The 18,813-nt window shown below is 46.3% G+C and overlaps 1 protein-coding gene and 1 pseudogene across 2 annotated transcripts in view; both read right to left on the minus strand.

Annotated features, from left to right (window-relative positions):
• Positions 1–6,930: 6,930 nt before the first annotated feature.
• The window catches only part of TACR1 (tachykinin receptor 1), a gene marked incomplete at both ends in the record, with an annotated part of 148,485 nt that continues 136,602 nt past the window's right edge, over positions 6,931–18,813 (minus strand). The window contains 3 exons of the mRNA XM_080932565.1: positions 6,931–7,222; positions 8,913–9,109; positions 10,859–11,009. Coding sequence (XP_080788691.1) covers positions 6,931–7,222; positions 8,913–9,109; positions 10,859–11,009 — 640 coding nt within the window. The remainder of the gene's footprint in view (positions 7,223–8,912; positions 9,110–10,858; positions 11,010–18,813) is intronic.
• Positions 12,187–13,666, minus strand: LOC308432328 (tubulin-specific chaperone A-like; annotated as a pseudogene). Its single transcript has 3 exons — positions 13,507–13,666; positions 13,042–13,218; positions 12,187–12,314 (listed from the first exon to the last, which is right to left on the minus strand). The product of its transcript is annotated as a tubulin-specific chaperone A-like (transcript).

The following is an 18,813-nucleotide window of genomic DNA, read 5'->3' on the forward strand; positions in this document are numbered from 1 at the left end:
AAGTTGTGTGTGTGTGCTCATAGGCATACCACAGCTTGTAAACGTGAATGCAGGTCAGAAGGCAGCTTGCAGGTATCAGTTCTTGCATATCACCTGTGCTCCAGGAATTGAACTCAGGTTGGCTTTGATGGTGACAAGCACCTTTGTGTACCAGTCCATCCTATGGACCCTTTCCTGCTTTTCAGTGCCTTTGCTTTCGCTTGCTCAGGCCTCCTCTGTCTACATGTTTACTTCAGCCCCTCCTGGATGGACTCTTGAGGACTGTTGATTAGCCTCACCTTGGTTCCCAGGGCAAGCACCAACTAGAGACACTCTGATTGGTTTCTGTGACACCACTGTGGCCTTGATAAAAGCTGCTGTTGGCTCCTGAGTCTTTTGATGACATTCTTGTTTAAGACTAAAGACCCAGATTGTTTTCTTTTTCTTTTTCTTTTTTTATACTGCTGCTGTGACCAAACACCATGACCAAGAAGCAAGTTGGGGAGGAAAGGGTTTATTCTGCTGACACTTCCACACTGCTGTTCATCTCTGAAGGGCTAGAACTCAAACAGGCCAGGAACCCAGAAGTGGGAGCAGAAGAAGAGGCCATGGAGGGATGCCCCTTATTGCTCAACCTGCTTTTTAATAAAACCCAGGACCACTAGTCCAGAGGTTGCAGTAACCACAATGGGTTGGGCCTTCCCCATTGATCACTAATTGAGAAATTGTCCTACAGTTGGGTCTCATGGAGGCATTTCCTTAACAGAGGATCCTTTTCTCTCAGGTAGCTTGTCCCAAGTCGACACACAAAGCCAACCAGGATGCATCAACCTGAAAGCTGTTTCCCATGGGAGCCTGGGCTCTTTTCATGCATGTTGCAGCCTGATGCTCAGAGCACATCTGTGGATTCAAGACTGAAAGGGTGAAGGCTAGGTGTCCTCTGATTATAAGGACCCTATATTCTGACCCTATTTTCGGTCACAGTGACCTTTGGAGTTATTTCTAGAGCATAACAATGCCCAGTGTTGCCCTTCTATTGGAGAACAAGTCATGAAGTGTAAGGGGAACATTTATACAGATTTAGTAAGTGTTTGTTGCCAGGGCGAGTTTCAGGACATGCCACAATTACCCTTGTTGTCATTGTATATCCAAGGTACAGCTCTGATGTTATTCTTGTTTCGAGGAGACTCAGTACCATTATCTGAAGAGGGATGACGTTGGGGACCATTGAGGTTTATAGTCTTTTTCTTCTTTTTATTTACATGTAAGAAGAAAATGTGCCCCACTCCAGCTGCACTTGTCTTGGTTATTCTTTTATTGTTCTCTCTTCTTCACTGTCCACATAAGCAACACTGCTGTGATATATAGACCTTCCTCTTGCTTGGACACGGATCTAGGTTTAGTGTAGGTGGAAAGCTACAGATGGCTGACATGGCCATAGAACTGGATGGAGTCTTAGGATGGTAGAGAAATGGAACCCCTGTGGTGGTTTTAATAAGGAATGTCCCCCGAAGGCTCACATACTCTCCAACACTGGTTCCCAGGTTGGTGATGCTGTCTGAGGCTGTGCAGCTGGAGCTTTGGCGGAGGGAACACACGTGGGGGTGGGCCAGTATGGTTTACAACCCCGCCTCACTTCCTGTTCACTGTTTGTGGCTGAAGACTCAATCTTTCAGCTGCTGGGTGCCATGCTTCCCCCACCGTGACGGGCCCTCCCTCTGGAGTCTTAAGCCAAAATAAACGCCTCCTTCCATAAGTTGTGTTGTTCATGGTGTTTTAGCACAGCACTGAGAATTGTTATAGAATTCAGGGAAGCCAAACAATTCCACTCTGAGTTAGATATACTTTAAAGATTGGGGTCTCTCATAGCTCACAACTATCGTGGTTTGCCTGGGAAATCTAGAAAGTGGAGATTACACATCCACTTTGTAAACCTTCAGAAAGGGAGGCTGAAATCGGCTAGGAGGCAGGTGAGCAACATGGAGGTTCTTTGTATGGGGGGGTGACGTTGAAATGTTGGAAGGAAAATTAGAAATGGAACCACATGGAATAGAGCAGGGCTGAGTTGTAACCCTACCTCCCCATGTCTCCTCCTATTGCACCTATCTTGTTGTGTCCAACCCGAAACCTTGCTTCTAACCAAAGTCACACAACCAGACTTCTGAGTTCCTAGTTCCAGAGAGGCAAACCCCTGTACTAGGAAAAAAGTGTTTTATTTTCCTGGTTACAATTAATTCTTTGCTTTGAATGACATCTTGCTGACGTTCTAAACCATTTTCTCCTTTAGTTCAGCCAGTCCAGCGGGGTCCCGTGGTTCATCTGCACACTAATTACTGATGTGCTCACTAAATGCACTTCCTGGGCTTGATGGTAACTGATGAACTCAAACACTCGGAGGATGAGGCTATGAATCTAGACTATAGCAAACCCTTTCACACCACCGTGATTACAGGATTTGAAAACCATTAACCTGGTGCCCCTGGATCCTTTGCTTGAGTTCTGGCTTCACCCTTCTTCCCTGACTCAGAACCTATTTGGACAACCTTTTGGGTGATCTTCCGGCACAGCCTGGCTCCAGGAAGCCCTTTAGTCTGCTCAATTCTCATAGACAACCAAGAGGCCCTTTTATGCTTTACCCCTCTGTGCCTCCAGTACCCAAGAAAGCCTAGCCCGAGGGGAGGACATAGATCTCCACATTGCTTCTCGTAAATGTATTCTCTTTCCCAGTGACGTTCCTATTGCTAAAAGAAGCCTTAGTATTCCAAAGAAATGCCTTATCTAGGGAATGTTTATGCACCCAGGACTGAAGGTGCCAAGATTAATTTCATCTGGACACATTTGCTGAGTGCTTTCCGAACACCATGATTGGGGCCTGGCTGCATAGCTTGCTTGGCTGTGGGAACATCTAGAGTCACAAGTTTACTCTTTGGAATCATCTGATCCTATGGAGATTTTCTGCTTCTGAAGACACAACGTCATGAACTTGCTTCCTAGAAATTTGTCCAGGGAAGTCAGACCTACTCAGACTATGGCATCCTGTAGAGGAAATGTCACTGTGAGGAAGGTAGGGGACAACAGACTCAGGGTTTTGGAGTTGGGTGTCCATGGGAGTTGTGTTCCATCAGTGGGATCTCAGACAACTTACTTCAACTATGCCCCATTACTTTCATGCTAAGGACAGCAACATTGATTTCCTGTGGAGATAGATATTGCTAATGTATATATGACGCTTGGTCCCGGAGACACAGAGCATGCTTGTTATCATTGTATTTCATCTGAGGTGGAGAGAGGGAAGGGATTAGCCCTGTTCTCCAACATTTGGAGTCTGCAGACTACGTTCAAGCTCACCAGCACATCTGACACGTCCACTAACACGAGTTCTTTACTTTGTCGGACAAAGGCCGAGGGAGACCTAGCTTTGCCCTTCTCCATTCTGTGGAATACACAGATACACTGCAGGGTATATGGGCATGGGGGTGTCAACGTGGTCTCAAGCAGGAGGAGGGCAGGGAGGAGAGGGGAAAATGCTCTTCATTCGCGGTGATGACTGAGGACCCTTCTGAACTCACTGTGCGCTGTTTGGGGCAGTTTGGGGCAGTTACTATCAGTTGTCCATTTGAGATCTCGAGTCTCCTAAGAGAAAAGCTTCCTGGGAAGAATTTTCTAGATCATGGCCAGCCTCTGAGAATGTTGGTGAGGGGTTATCTTTAAATTTTTTTCTTGATAATCTCATACATGCATACCATGATATGATCTTATCTATCTCCCTATTCAACCCCAGGCATCTCATTCCTGTCTTAGAGACAACCCACTGCCTCTTCTTTGGTTAGACAGCATAGGGTTAGAGATGTTTCCCATTCAAGCCCCCGTACCCTATCTCCATCCATGTGGGGGTCTAATGTTCTCCCTTGTCTCCCACTGTGCCACTGGCTTGACCCTCTTCTCTTCCCACACGATCTGCCTTGACCGTGCCTCTAGGCTGTCTCTTGTACATCTAACTGCCTTGTCACCTTCTCCATGGACATCTCTAACGGACATACCTGTGTGTTCATGGGTGACATTGTTGGTGTTGCCACACAATCCTACCCCGAGTTCCTGTCTCCCAGGCCGGAAACACATCCCCGGATCCTGCCAGCCCATATCTGTGCCATCCGAGTATTGAGTGACCTGCCAGCCCATATCTGTGCCATCCAAGTATTGAGTGACTAGATGTTGGGTTTCATCCTTCTGGCTGTGAAATTTGTGAGAGTTCCCATTACTGACTCACCCCACCCCCAGGAGGGTTCCTATTCCCAAAAGAAGAGATAAAAGTGTGAGATAGTCAAAGCATACTTTATTTCCATGAAACGTTCTTTCCAGGATCCCAGGCCTCAGGAACAACCCCTTTATGGACACTTTTTTTTTTTTTCCCTCCAGGCCTGTACCCTCTCCTTTCCCAGAATTCCACTCAGCCCTTTATCTCAACATTCTGCTGAAGGGCTAAGGGTGTTCCTCCCACAAAGACCTTTCCACAGCCTTCAGTTTCATTGCGTATGAGGCAGACTTCAGAGCTCCTCTCCAAGCAAGAGCAGAGGGAGGAGGAGGGTCTGCCCAATGGGAGCAACAGCACTGGGATCCCACAGGTTGGAGGTAACATAGGAAGGGTGGCCCCAGGGTGTCTCCCAGCCTATTGATACATCAAGAAAACTTGGAGATAAACACGAGGCGACACGTTTCAATCAGAGACCCATGCACAGAGCACAAATCACAGTGTTCTCACAAACAGGAATTGACAAGATTTCTACAAGCTAAATGGTCTTTAGAGCAGGGGCAGTGGGAAGCTTGCTGGTCCTCTCTGAGGGATGCTTCGGTATATCCACGAAGCCCGGCCCACTTCATCTTCCCTCACACTACACATGGAATGAAAATTCTCATCTCAATCTTTTAGGTCCCCTGGGCTGACTGGTGGCTCTGTTCAGAGTTACCTCAGAGAACCGCCATTGCACAGGCTCTCTGAAAGCCCCACCCTTTGGCTTGAGTCCCCGAGTTGAAAGTCAGTTTATAAAATCCTAGGAGGAATCTGCTTCTTAATGGCTCTATGAGGCCCGGTGAGCAGGCCGATTTCATCAGGCCTGGTACCTCAGGAACTGCAGGCACAGGGCTCTCCGCGGAGTGGAAGGAGCTGTATGTCCTCAGTTTGGGCAGAGTCCAGAGCAGGCACTCCATAAATCTTTGCTAACTTTACCATAGCCTTCTCTTCAGGAGATGAGATGTCTTTCATGCTGGGTGTTTTCTTCTTGGGTACACACAATTTGGGCATTGGCTTTTGTTGTTCTTACATTTTATTTTCAACTGATAGGCTGTCATTCAGCGGCCTTTACTTGGTTTATTAAGATTTCCCAGAATGCTCTGCGGAATATGCTTCTCATTTCTTCCCCCTGCCCCCAGGCTTATAGGATTTCTGTATAATCCTTACCTTCTCCAGGTATGTTGATGCCCTCAAGGGTTAGATCCAACAAGCCTGGCAGAAGTTATAAAGCCTTGTTCTTTCTGACATATGATGGATGGAGCTTTTGTGCATCCAATTATCCGAGCCATGAGGATATTCATGGATGTCACATGAAGCTTTGGCTTCCAGGTACATCTGAGAGACAGAAGGAAACAGCATGCTCACCTGCTGGGGATTCTGAAGCCATATCAGGATGTCAAGCCTTCAGTTCTTGGCTCTTGGCAGACCAAGTGTCTTTTTGGATTGGTGGATCCTTCAACTTCTTACAGAGAGGTCGGCAAAGTGGAGCAGGAGGGTAAGGTTCAGAGTCTGAAGAGAAGATCCAAGGTTCCTCTTTCCAGGAGTGTAGCTGCGGAGGGCGGCCCCTTCCTTTCCACCATGTGCAGCAAAAATGAAGAATGTCCACAAAGACTCAAACAGCCAGAGCCGGAAGTCCACACACTTGTCCCCCTCAGTGCTGCTCAGACCCGGGGTGCAGCCTGCTGGAGACATCCAAGTTTTCTTGTGAACTCCTCTGCTTTGTCAAAGAGGAGTACCTTTCTGGAGAAGGAATTTGTGAAGCAGGGCTTTTGGGTCAGTGGGAGAATATTCACACATACCTATCTCTAGGGACTGACACCCCTAGTATTTTTGAGTTTTCATTGCTTTTTTTTTTAAAAAAAAATTGTGTGTGTGCACATGTGTGTGTGAGAGAGGCAAAATGAAGTATATACATTATTAAACCAGGCAACACTGAGACTCAGAGGAACACTTAGCGTATTGAGTTCAGCTCTTGCTTTACAAAGAAGGAAAGGAGTCTCAGATAGGTTAAGCATAATGGGTATCTTCTGGGTCTCTGCTAGAGCATCTGATGGCCTTCGTAGACATATTCAGTCTATGCTGGCTGCTCTGGAGACACAGTACAGAAGAATCCAACCTTGTCACTCACATGATGTTGAAATGAACTGAAATGTGGAGATGCCACAACAATAGGTGTCCTCTATTCATGGGTGCTTAGGTGGGGACAGGGCTTTCGTTATGACGTAGGGGGCACCTTCTTTTGCTCACACTGTACTGTGGATGGCCAGAGCGGTGTGAGCTATTCCTCACAGAGCTGAGAATGAAGAAAGAAAGATGCTCCAGGAAAATAGGTCAGGTGCCTTGCAGAATCCCTCCCCAAGTAAGCACCTTGCATGCAGATGAAGTCATTCATTCAGGAATCACGGGATGAACTGCAGGGGAAACTGAGGATAGCCTTCACATTTTATAGAAGTTCACTGGTCTGCCTTGGGTCACCAGCATGGAGGGTGGTTGACAAAGACAGGAAGAAATCCAGATTGAATACAGCATGGAACGTTTTCCTTAAACCATTGTGGCCCTTTTCCTGTTAGGGTGTGATTCCAACAAATTCCAAATCAAAGCCTCCCATGAATTAACAAGACAAGATGGGCTAGTGGCTGTTGCCCTGGAAATCTGCCTGCTGCCTAGGCCAGCATGTTAGAGTAGAAGCTGGAACTTTCCGTCATGGTCTTCGAGTTGCTGCGAGAGGAACCATTGGAGGTGAGATCCAAGGGTGAAGGTGTGGCTTTGGGGCCTTCCTCTGGCTCATCTTCATGGGCTCCCACCACAGTGGAGATGGTGGTCTCCAGGCGGCTGACCTTGTACACGCTGCTCTGGGTCTGGAGGTACCGGGTAGATTTCATTTCCAGCCCCTCATAGTCACCAGCACTGATGAAGGGGCAGCATCGAAAGGCATGCTTGAAGCCCAGACGGAACCTGGAGAGAAAGGATGGAGAGGCGAGTCAAGGGATTGCCTGCCTTAAGAGAGGGTTTCTCCCATCCCCCACCCCGTGGTGTCAGCTTCTCAACATGGGATCTACCCAGGCCTGTTTCTGTGTCATTGCAAGTTCAAATTAATTCACATCTGGACATGCTAAGGACAAGCTGCCCTCACGGGCAGTTGTCAAGGTGTAATAAAAGCCTTTTTGGAAGGTTTCCTAGAGTTAGGTTGTTTCCTTGGGTGTGTAAACAGAAGACATTGGGTTAACTGAACTCAACTAAACCCAGCCACACTGCAGGTATTTGTGTGTATTTACTGAGCTGGTTGCCAAGTGTTGTAGTTTGAATGAGAAATGTCCCCCTCCAGTCTTGAGCATTTGGGTATTTGGCCCCTCATTGGTGATACTGTTTGGGGAAACTTAGAAAGTGTGGCCTTGCTGGGGAAAGTATGATACTGGTTTGGAGACTTCAAATGACCCCATCATTCCGGGTTTATTTTTTGCTTCCTGTTTGCTGCTGGAGATGTGAGCTCTTAGCTGTTCCTGCCACCATGTGTGCTCCCTGCCACAGTTCCCTGCCATGATGGGACCACAGGCTTGTATAAATCCTTCCTACTCTGAGTTGCTTTGGGCCGTGGTGTCTTATTTCAGCCAACAGAAGGGTAACTAACATACCAGGCCCACAGTAAAAGTATGTATCAAGCCTCAACCCTTGACTGCCGGTGATGTTTTATCAGAGGGCCTCAGTTTCCTTACTGCTTAAACATGGAGAATCATCTTGACATCTAGGAGATTTAGCCAAAGGAATTGGAGCCAGGTCAACAAGCTCTTAGGAGATGGATCTGTGTGATACAGAGTCGGTGGGAGCAAGTTCAAGAGGGAGTCATTCACTTACGCCTAGTGTTTAAGTGTCTGTTTCCCCCGCATCTCTGCATCCTTCCTCTGACGGGTTGGATGCTTCTTTGGGTGACAAATACAATAGCCTGGTGTCTCTGCCTGGAAACCCTGGCTCTGTTGCTTACTCTGTTACTAGACCTGCAAGATGAGTCTTAGGAAGTGGCCCTGACGAAATAGTAGGGTGAGGAGAACGTCTAGTGTGCAGGCTTGTCTACACACAAGAGTCCCAACATGCCCTCAGCCCCACTAAATGTAGCCTCTAAGTTTTAGAAATCAGAAGACTAAATGTCGGGAAGATGGCTCAACAGGTTCGAGGGCTTGCTTCACAAATGTGAGGGCCTGGTTCAAGTCCACAGAACCTGTGCAAAAAGCCAGGTATGTTTGTACAGTGCCTGCATTCCCAGATGTGCATGTGTGAGGTGGGTTGTGGAGACAGACAGATCACTGCTACTTACAGGCTGCCAGCCTAGGTTTAGGTTTAGTGAAAGTCCTGTTTCAAGGCAATAAGGTGGGGGATGGTAGAACGGGACATCTGATGTTCTTCTCTGACCCCCACCTGCAAGCACAGATACCCAGGCATACTTACATAAGAAAAAAAAAATCATGTTGCACACAAAATTAAAGATAACCTGGTATGTTTGTTTGTTTGTTTGTTGGAAAAGAAAACCAGCCTGATCTGGGCTCATGCTGTTGCAGAGCCCCGGGGGGTGTGGCTTGAAGTGTGTGTTTAACTTGCTGCCCTCCCTCTGCATGCTGCCTGTGGCTTGGGTGTGGTAGCATGGTCTACTTACCTGTCATTGAGGCAGCAGTAGATGATGGGGTTGTACATGGTAGAACTCATGGCTAGCCACATGCTGGCCAGGTAGACCTGCTGGATGAACTTCTTCAGGTAGAGATCTGGGTTGATGTAGGGCAGGAGGAAGAAGATGTGGAAGGGCAGCCAGCAGATGGCGAAGGTGCACACAACCACAATCATCATTTTGACCACCTGGGGAGAGGACACAGCAGGCAGGACTGTCAATACTGGGGTGGCGTCTCTGTCACTATACAGCGTGGGCAGGAACAGAGGTGGTTGTAATACCGTCTTCTCAGGAGGCCGAAAGACCTTTAACACTCAAGCTTAAGAATCCTGGCCACAGTTCTCAGAGTGTGGCTCAGGACTGCCGCCATTGCTGTCACCAGGGACTTGTTAGGAATGAAAGGTTCCTGGGACAATTTATGTAGATTTCTAGACTGAGGGCTGGACAGGAACCCTTCAGAGGACAGTGGTGGGCTGTTATGTGACATATTGGTCAGGGTGCAGAAAAGCCAGGGGAGAGACAGTGAGACACGCATGGACTCTCAGGAGAGAAGGCATGGGGAAGGCAGCAGAGGCCTGGGCGGGGGGAGGAAGGGGCTGGAGAAAGTCTGGGGATTGAAGCAGAGGAAGGAGAGGGAGAGCAGTGAAGAGTCCTGTAAGGGCATTTCTTGTGTTTAAAGGGGGTTGGAGAAAGGTCTGTGAGACCCAGGAGCCTGAATGTTGATGTCAGGCCTCATATGCTGGATCTTAGCGGCCGGTGACATGTGGTATGTGACAGTATTAGGTCACAGGCCTCTGGGAAGCAGTTAGACACCGAGAGCAAAGCTTTATAGACAAGATTAAAGCCCTAATAATAGAGGGCCTGTAGTTCCCTTGTCTTTCTACTGTGTGAGCCATGAGCAGGAAGTGCCCTCACCAAACATGGACTTTGCCTCGGTCTTGGACTCCTGGCCTCTAGAGCCATGAAGACCAATTTCTCTTGCTTATAAATTCTCAGGCCAAGGTACTTTGTGTATGCATGTGTGTATGTGTAAAACTTGTATGTATTTGAGTAGGATGTATGTGTGTGTTTAGCAATATGCATATATATGTGTGTGTATGAATATTATACATGTGTATGAGTTTGTGTATATGAATATATATGGACATATGTGTGTATGTATATGTATATATATGTATATGAGTATGTATATGCATGTATGTGTGTATGTTAGTGTGTATATGAGTGTATATGAGTGTCTGCACATGAAGGATTTTGTGAATACACATGAGTGTGTATATACATATATATGTTTATATTTGTATCTGTGTATAAGTGTGTATGTGTATGAGTGTCTGTATTTGAGTATACATGTTTGTATATGAGTATATACATGTGATATATATATGTATATAGATACATATATGAATGTATGTGTATGAGTGTACTTAGACGTGTATGGGCATGTGAGTATATGTGTATAATGTTTGGAAATATATATATATTCATATATATATACAGTGCATGTGTACATATATATGAATGTGTGTGTATTTTTATATGTGTACATATGTGTATGAGTGTATGTGTATGTACATATGTATGTGTATTAGTGGGTTTTTGTGTACATGTATATTATGTGTGTGTATATATGTAAGAGTGTCTATATATGGACAGAATACGTGTATATGAGTATTAGTGTGTATTTATTGAATATGATGTATGTATGTATATGAATGGAGGTATGTGTATGATTACTTTTGTATGTGTATAATTGTGTGTATATGAGGGTTTGCACATGTATATGACTGTATATGGATGTGTACATGTGGGCATGAAGGAAGACCCTGCTTTCCTCTCCTGTTTCTGAGGTCCAGAGATGCTTTACGGCTTTGAGGCCTCAAGCCTCCCACGCTGTCGGTGACAGGGTGAGCTATGCCCATCTGGCTTTCGCTCACCTTGCGTTTGGCAGAGACTTGCTCATGGTAACGGTCAGAGGAGTCGCCAGGGATCTCACTGGCCCACAGTGTGACCCCCACCACAGTGTATGCATAGCCAATCACCAGCAGAGGCAGGAAGTAGATCAGCACAGTCACACAGATGTGGTACCTGTGAGGTAGAGAAGGAGTCGGTCAACAGTAGCGATTACAGTCTATGGACACCTTTCTCCACCTTGGTCATCATACAGGGATGATGATGACGGGCAGGAGGGAGCAGGTCGATTTAATTTATACTGTTCATATGGGCTTTTCCCCATGTTCATAACTTGTTCTTTTTTCTTTTTTTTTTCTTTTTTTTTGTGAGCAAATATCTGACAGGAAGCAGCTTTGCAGAGGAAGTGTTGCTTTTGGCTTACATTTTGAAGGGATACAGTCAATCATGGCAGGAAGCAAGGCAGCTAGAGGCATCTGGTCACATTGTTGCTATAGTCAGGAAGCAGAGAAAAGAACTGGGCCCAGACTGTAAAACTGGCTAGCTTCTGGCATCTCACTTTCCACAGCAAGGTTCCCTCTCCTGTCTCTCTGACCTTCCAATGACAGCGTCACCAGTTGGGGACCAACTGTGCAAACACAGGAGCTTGTGGGGGCCTGTGGGGGACATGTCACATTCAAACCACATCAGTAGCCAAGGTTGGAGGATGGCCTGGAGCTCCCCATCTTTCTGCCTCTGCCTCCAGAGCTCTAGGATTGGGGTTGTAGGTGTGCACCACACTTTCCTGGCCCAGAACCAACTTCTCACCACTGGAGAAAAGCTACATACACCTGTTTCCTCCTACATTCTTACGGCCAACGCCAACTCTCTTTCTTCACTAAGGAGCCCATGTAGGCAGCCTCTCTCTGCTTCTCCAGCACATCACCTGCAATTCAATCATTTCTCTGTGAATCTTCACAGCACGGCCACATCTCCAGCCTTCCATGAATATAAAAAACTGGCAATTTGAAACACCTGAGGATCTCTGAGCCGCAGACTTGGCAAGGTAAGGGGTAGCGCATCCCTTATATGCAGGTAGGCGATCCCGGCTCCTGAGCTCCCAGGGTCCCCCAGGGTATTCGTCATCTCCTCCTGTAGCCACTACAACAGTGACTATGTGTGGTGTGCCCAAATTGTTTTCAGTTCTTCCTTCAGGTCTCTGTGCTGACCATGCTTGCAAACAAAGCAGTTAGAGATGACAGGGATGGACAGAACCAAGAGGCCCCCATGGCCCGTTCCTTAAAGAACAGCTCATCCCCTGTTGATTGATTAATAACTGTCCAATGACCCAACACTCAGGGTATGCCTTGACAGGTTACTGCCTTGTGATGCTCTTTGAGGTTGTCTGGCAGGGATGCGTGAGGCCCCGTGTTGGATCTACTGTTGTCCAATCGGTCTCGTTCTTTGGCTCCACATGCTCCTCCCAGTTGGGCCCGGAATCCCCTAGAGGAATTGGGTAATCGCATGAGGGCTTGGCATTAAAAAACCCCAGCATTTATTTGTTTTATGTATTTGTATGTGTGATACATGTGTGTGTGTGTGTGTGTGTGTGTGCGCGCGCCTGTGTCGGTAGTAAGTACGTGTATATGCGTGTGAGAATCTGCAAGCCACGAGTTGACATTGAATATTTTATTCTAAGGCTCTCTACCTTAATCCTTGAGGCAGAGCCTCGTATTCAACATGGAGTTTACTGATTGGCTACAGAGGGTGGCCAGCAAGCTCCAGGGATCATCTTGTGTCTGCCTCCCAGTTCTGGGATTACAGGTGTGTACCACCTCGCTGGGCTTTATGCAAGGGTCCTGGGAATCTAAGTTCAGGTTCTCAAGTTTGCACAGAGCTTTCCCACTGTTTTCCTCATGCCAAATCCCTGCATTCACAGCAAATTCCCAGGAGCTGCTGCCACTGTTCCTGGTTCAGAAATGGGAAGCATTGCCCTGCACCCGTGTCTCTCAGCGTCAAATGCACAGAGGAGCCCCGACTGGAACTCTTTTTCTTCTTTATCAGAAGCACTCATTTATTTGATACACTTAAGTTATGCCAAGAAAACTATATGCAACTGCATAAAAAGAACTACGTTTTCATATGATTAAAAATAGCAGTGGCAGAAAATTACTGTGGGACGGACCCCAGGATTTAACGTGAAAAACAAACAAACAAACAAACAACAAACAGAGAAATGTCAGGCTTTCTAACTTCTCGGAATCCAGCACTCCACCGACTTCTTTATGCTCCCAGGCTTCTTCCAAGTCCTTTTCACTTTCTAATATCTGCTGAAGGTCAGATTTCGCAGCCTCTAACCCGCACTGCGGTCTGGGATCATCATCCGGGACTCTTTTAGGATCTCTGCCTGCTTCTTCTTCTTCTTCTTCTTCTTCTTCTTCTTCTTCTTCTTCTTCTTCTTCTTCTTCTTCTTCTTCTTCTTCTTCTTCTTCTTTTAAAAAGAGATTTATTTATTTATTATTTACTTATTATATATAAATACACTCTAGCTGTCTTCAGACACACCAGAAGAAGGCATCGGATCCCATTTACAGATGGTTGTGAGCCACCATGTGGTTGCTGGGAATTGAACTCAGGACCTCTGGAAGAACAGTCAGTGCTCCTAACCACTGAGCCATCTCTCCAGCCCCTCTGCCTGCTTCTTAATGGCGTAGTCTTCAGCACCCCCAGCCTTCATTTTCCTCAATCTTTTCTTCTTGCTGCTTTGCTTCTTTTTCATACATCACTCTTTCTTTGACTGATCTCTTCACCGCTCTGGTCTTGATCTTGATTTGCCTCATGTGAGGATCAACCATGGTTTCTAAGGTGTTGCAGGCCCCTACTGAAACTTTTAATGTCCAGTGGCTGAAGGTGTTTATTCAGCCTGGGTGTGGGAATAAGAGTGTATAATCTGGAAAATTACCTAATTTATCATAATAGATAGTGAAAATGAGGAACTTCTATTTTAGGTTTTGAATCTGCAAGACTAATGAGTCCCTATGGGGAACCGATGGGTTTGTAATTGAATGACTTCATTAAAGTATGTGTTAAACTCATTTTTTTTCTTATAACTTATCCTCTGGTATTTGGTATTTGTTGATCAGATAGGCGTGTGTTTACAGGGTAGCTAAAACCTAGAGATAAGAAAAATAACTTAGCAGCTGTCTCTCATTCTCCCGTTTCCCTCATACACAGGATCCCACTGTGTACCCAGCCTGGTCTATGATCTTGTGGTTATCTCTCTTCTTTGGTTCCCTTAGACCCACGTACCACTGTGGATCTTTGTTTTTCAATGAACAAATGAGTAATTTTGTTATTTCTTTGAAAATAACAAGCAATATGGACTTAAGTTTGTTACAAAAGGCATTAACGGGAGCTGAAGAGATGGTTCAGGCTCTGGGATGCTTTCTACCCAAGAATGAGGACCTGGGTTTAAATCTTCAGAACAAATGGAAAAGTTCAGATATGGGTGCATCCATCTGTAACACAGACACCGTGGAGATATGCAGGCTGATCCCTGGAGCACACTACACAGCAGCCTAGGCAGACTGGTGACCTCCAGGTTCAGTGAGAGACCCTGTCTCAAAGAACAAGGTGGAGAGCGACTGAGGAAGACACCAGATGTCAACCCCTGGCTTCCATATGAGTGTTTAAATACGTGTGCATGCACACACAGATACACAAACGTGCTCACAAACACATAGTGTTGCAGCCAGGCTTTTTCTATTATCTAACAGAGACAACTAAAGAGAACACAAAGATTGTCCACCGGCAGTTCTACAGAAACAGGAAGCCTGAGCACAGATACGTGTGCAGTAATATTTGTACATAGTATGGAAATGGCATGGCATAAGTCAACAGATGAACGGAGAAACCAAATGTGGGCGACCTGTACAATCAGGTTCTACTCAGCCAGAGAGAGGATCGGCATTTGGCTACCTCTGCAAGCGCTGTGCTAAGAGAGCCAGGAGCACATAAACATAAAAGGGTCTTCTGAAGGCTTGCACTTCATATGACACACGGCCATAGACACAGAGGGCAGAAAAGGCTTCTGGGTACTTGGAAGACAGAGTAGGAATTCATGCTCAGTTGGCACAGACTTTCTGTTTGGCATGAAGAAGATTCTCTAAAAATGGACTGATGAGGGTCTTGGAGCTTTTTGTGAACGTTCTATCGCCACTGAAATGTACACTTTAAACATTACTTTTATTTTGAATTATGTGCCTCATATGTACCTGTGTATACATCTGGGTACATGAGTGCGGTGCCCACAGAGGCCAGAAGGGGGCGAAAGATTCCTCGGGTATAGGGACTTGAACTTATGTCCTCTGAAAGAGCGCTACGTGTTCTTATCCACTCGGCCATCTCTCCAGACCTGAACTGTACAGTTTAAGATGGTTAAAATGACAGGTCTTAAAATACACTTTTTCATAATAAAATAACTCCATAAAGTATTTTAGTGTGGCCCTCCTGACCAGAGTTCTCGAGACTGATAGATCTCCAGCCTTCTGTTTCATTCCTCCGAGCACTTCCCAACAGACACTCCCTGCTCCCCAAGACGGAGCCAGTCCTTGGACGATGACAAAGTTTAAACAAATCTATAAACCTTACTCTGATAAACTCCTATTACACAGAAACTATTAAAAATCATTTAAATAGTGTCTGCACCACAAATGTTCTGAGTGTAATTAAAATGAATGAAATCCCATCATTAGAAAGCATAAAAGTAAATATATGCCACTGTGGTATGTGTGTGAAGACATTATACCATATTATATAGTTAAGTGGAGTTACCCAATGTGTGTGTGTGTACATATGAGTGTACATATGTGTGGACATGTGTGTACATATTGTGGACATGTGTGTACATATGTGTGGACATGTGCGTGTACATGTATGTGGACATGTGCATGTACATATGTGTGGATATATGCGTGTACTCCAAGACCATTCTTTTAGAAAGCTGGTCAATAAACGCAGGTAACACTGTTTTGTGCGGCCTCACACCTGTTTTGGCTCTCCATTTTGATGTTTCTTAAGATCCTTTCAGGCCATGCTTTATGAGCTCTCAGAAGTGATGTCTGCTTTGGGAAAAGAGCGTTGGGCTCAGCGATGCTCTAAAAGTCAGCCAGAGACAAGCCGTCATGGGGACAACAGGTAGCGACAGAAGGAACAGCTTGCTTCATTGTGGAGGTGTAGTCACAGGTAGGCTAGCGCTTTGGATTTGATTGTTTTTGAGACATGTCAATGAGAAATTCAGAAAGGAGGTGTGTATACGTTTCTGGTTTAGTTCCATCGAGTTTACTCCTTTAAGCAGCTAAGGAGGCTCGACACACTTCATATGGGGTGAACTTGCCAAATATCGACCATGTAGCCCCCAAATCCCTCAGGCTCCCCATCCCTGACGCCTTAATACCTTAATGCACACAAATCCATGTTTCCCTTCATCCTACTAGTCAGGGGAGCTTCCTGGAAGGGGGGCTTCTGGGTAAGTAGACGGAAGTAGGAGGCAGGCAGACCCAGGACATCAAGGGGACCGTGGAGGGGACAGAACACTGTGAGCGTGAAGGCACCAAGGGAGGGTGTAGGCACGAAGGGGCTGCATCACTAATGCCCCAACGTGAATAAAACTTGGATACTATGTGTCTGGAGTATCACTGGGGATTCTCAGCTACAAAGGAAGACTGAGGACAGATCATGAGGAACATTTTGTGACAGGTTAGAGAATTGATCATTAGTTCTGAAGCTGATGGCTGGCTCAGGACATGGCAGGACTTTGGTGGAGCTGGACAAGGCTAGCAGAACCAGTGTTGTGGATGCTCTGGGGTCATAGAGAATAGACAGATGGGTAGGAGGGATTATGTACAGACGGGAGGAAGATCTGAGTACGTGGTGGCTAAAATATAAGTGACATGGCTTTCTGTCTTGGAGGAGGAGAGACTAAGCTTTTACATATTTGCCCAATCAAGGTCCAGGGAGGACTGTTAACCATCTGCCTGCTGAGAAGCTAATGCGTGCACCCACGAACATGTACTTGGCCACTCTGGAAAGATAAGCAGGTTTGTGGGGGAATTAACCTTGAAGGGAGAAGGAGTCTGGATCTAAAGCAAGAGGAGACGTCTGGGCTGGTATTAGATCAGAGATCCATGAGGTAGTGAAGTGATAAATGGCCACAAGAAAGGAAGAGGCCAACTTTAGAGGTACAAGCCACAGAGTAAGAGGCTCCAGGGAAGATGGCGTCTGTCTACCTTAGAGAAGAGGAAGGATGAGGTTGCGAACCTTCCATCTGGCTTTGGGACACTGAATTCGGAGGATGGCGATTAAACCTGGTGGATGGGTCATTGGAGAGTGCGGAAGAGGAGACGGTGTCTGGAGGCTCCATTCTTAATAGTTTTAGCCATGAAAGGGAGGTCGGAGGGCAGTAGTTAAGAGGAGGTCAAATGCCAGGAGAAGACAGTGTGCATTTAGTTGAAGAGTCGGGAGAAACAAAGACCTGTCTCCTGTCATGCCTCCTGCCTTCAGAGTTAAAAATGTTGTAATAGGCTCCAGCAGAGAGAAGCCAAGCTCCCCCACCTACGCCCCCACTCCTTCCCTCCTCAGTGGCAGCATAGGGGTAGATGCATGGTGGGGAGTCCGAGAGGACAAGTGAGAAAGCCTTTAGTTAGGCCGAGGAGCCCGCTGTGATTTGGGCTATGTATAGGAAGTCTAATTTGGGGTGAGGCAAAAAGGCGGTGGCATTGGTGGGGTATAAAACCACCAGGAATGAAAGTAACGGTGGGAGGGATGTGGGACAGAAGAACTCCAGCCCAGGTGTTGGAAGAAGGACTTGAATAGGGACACAGCTGGTAAGGAATTTCCTGTGGGCACCGACTGCCTGCACTGTAAGGAACGGTGGTATCTAGAGAGAGTCTGACCTGCCTTATGCTGTCATACACTGATTTTATTCTCCAAGTCCCTGGCAAAATACACACTCTCCAACAGTGCATATAGTGAGGGAGTGGAGGAGTGGACTGGTTTCCAGGTAGAGGCTGCTGACTTGGGAATCGGAGGTAGACTGGTACCACTAGGTGGTGCTGGACCGACCAGTGGGTCTTGAGGTCACTGGCATTTCAATAGCTAGGCAATAAAATGATGGAGATTTGATGTGCTTGATCCACAGTAAGACATACATAGCCCACCCTCTCTCTCCATAGTCCCACATGCACAGTATAGTTTTCCAAACTTTGCCTTGTGCAACACAAACTTTGCAGATCCTGGAATACCCCAGCCCCGTAGAGGACAAGGCTGTGTGTGTGTGTGTGTGTGTGTGTGTGTGTGTGCATATGTGTTTGCTCATCAGTGGTTAAAAGCATCAGAAGATTGCTCCTCAGAGCTTGCTTTTGTACCTCCCCCACCCTCAGGTGCTCCACAAGGGTCAGAAAATGAACCCTCTCCCCCCTTTCCTCTTTCTCTCCTTCAACCCTCCCCCCTCTGTGTGTGTGTGTGTGTGTGTGTGTGTGTGTGTGTGTGTGCACACGCTCACACATATGCACTTGCATGCAGAAGCCAGATCTATGCCTCACATCCTTCAGGAATGATATACTATAATCACATACTTCATTATGCTATTGTTAAAAAGATTTTTTGTTTGTTTTATTGTATGAGCATTTGTCTGCATGTGTGTACCTCTGCTGCCTGTGGAGGTCAAAAGAGAGGGCATCAGGTCTTCTGGAACTGGAATTACAGATAAGCTGGAATTACCATGTGGGTGCTGGGAATGGAACTCAGGAATGGAACAGCCAGTGTTCTTAACTACTGAGCCATCTCTTACTCCCACATCATTTTTAACTAAAAGTTACATTTATTTATTGATTTCAAGGATGCATACAGTTCAAAGGACAACTTGCCGGAGTTGGCTCTTTCCCTCTATTGTGTGGGTCCCAGGGATTGAACCCAGAGTATCAAGCTTGGTTGCAAGTGCCTC

This window comes from Micromys minutus (assembly GCF_963924665.1).
Source record: "Micromys minutus genome assembly, chromosome: 18".
Taxonomy (NCBI): Eukaryota; Metazoa; Chordata; class Mammalia; order Rodentia; family Muridae; genus Micromys; species Micromys minutus.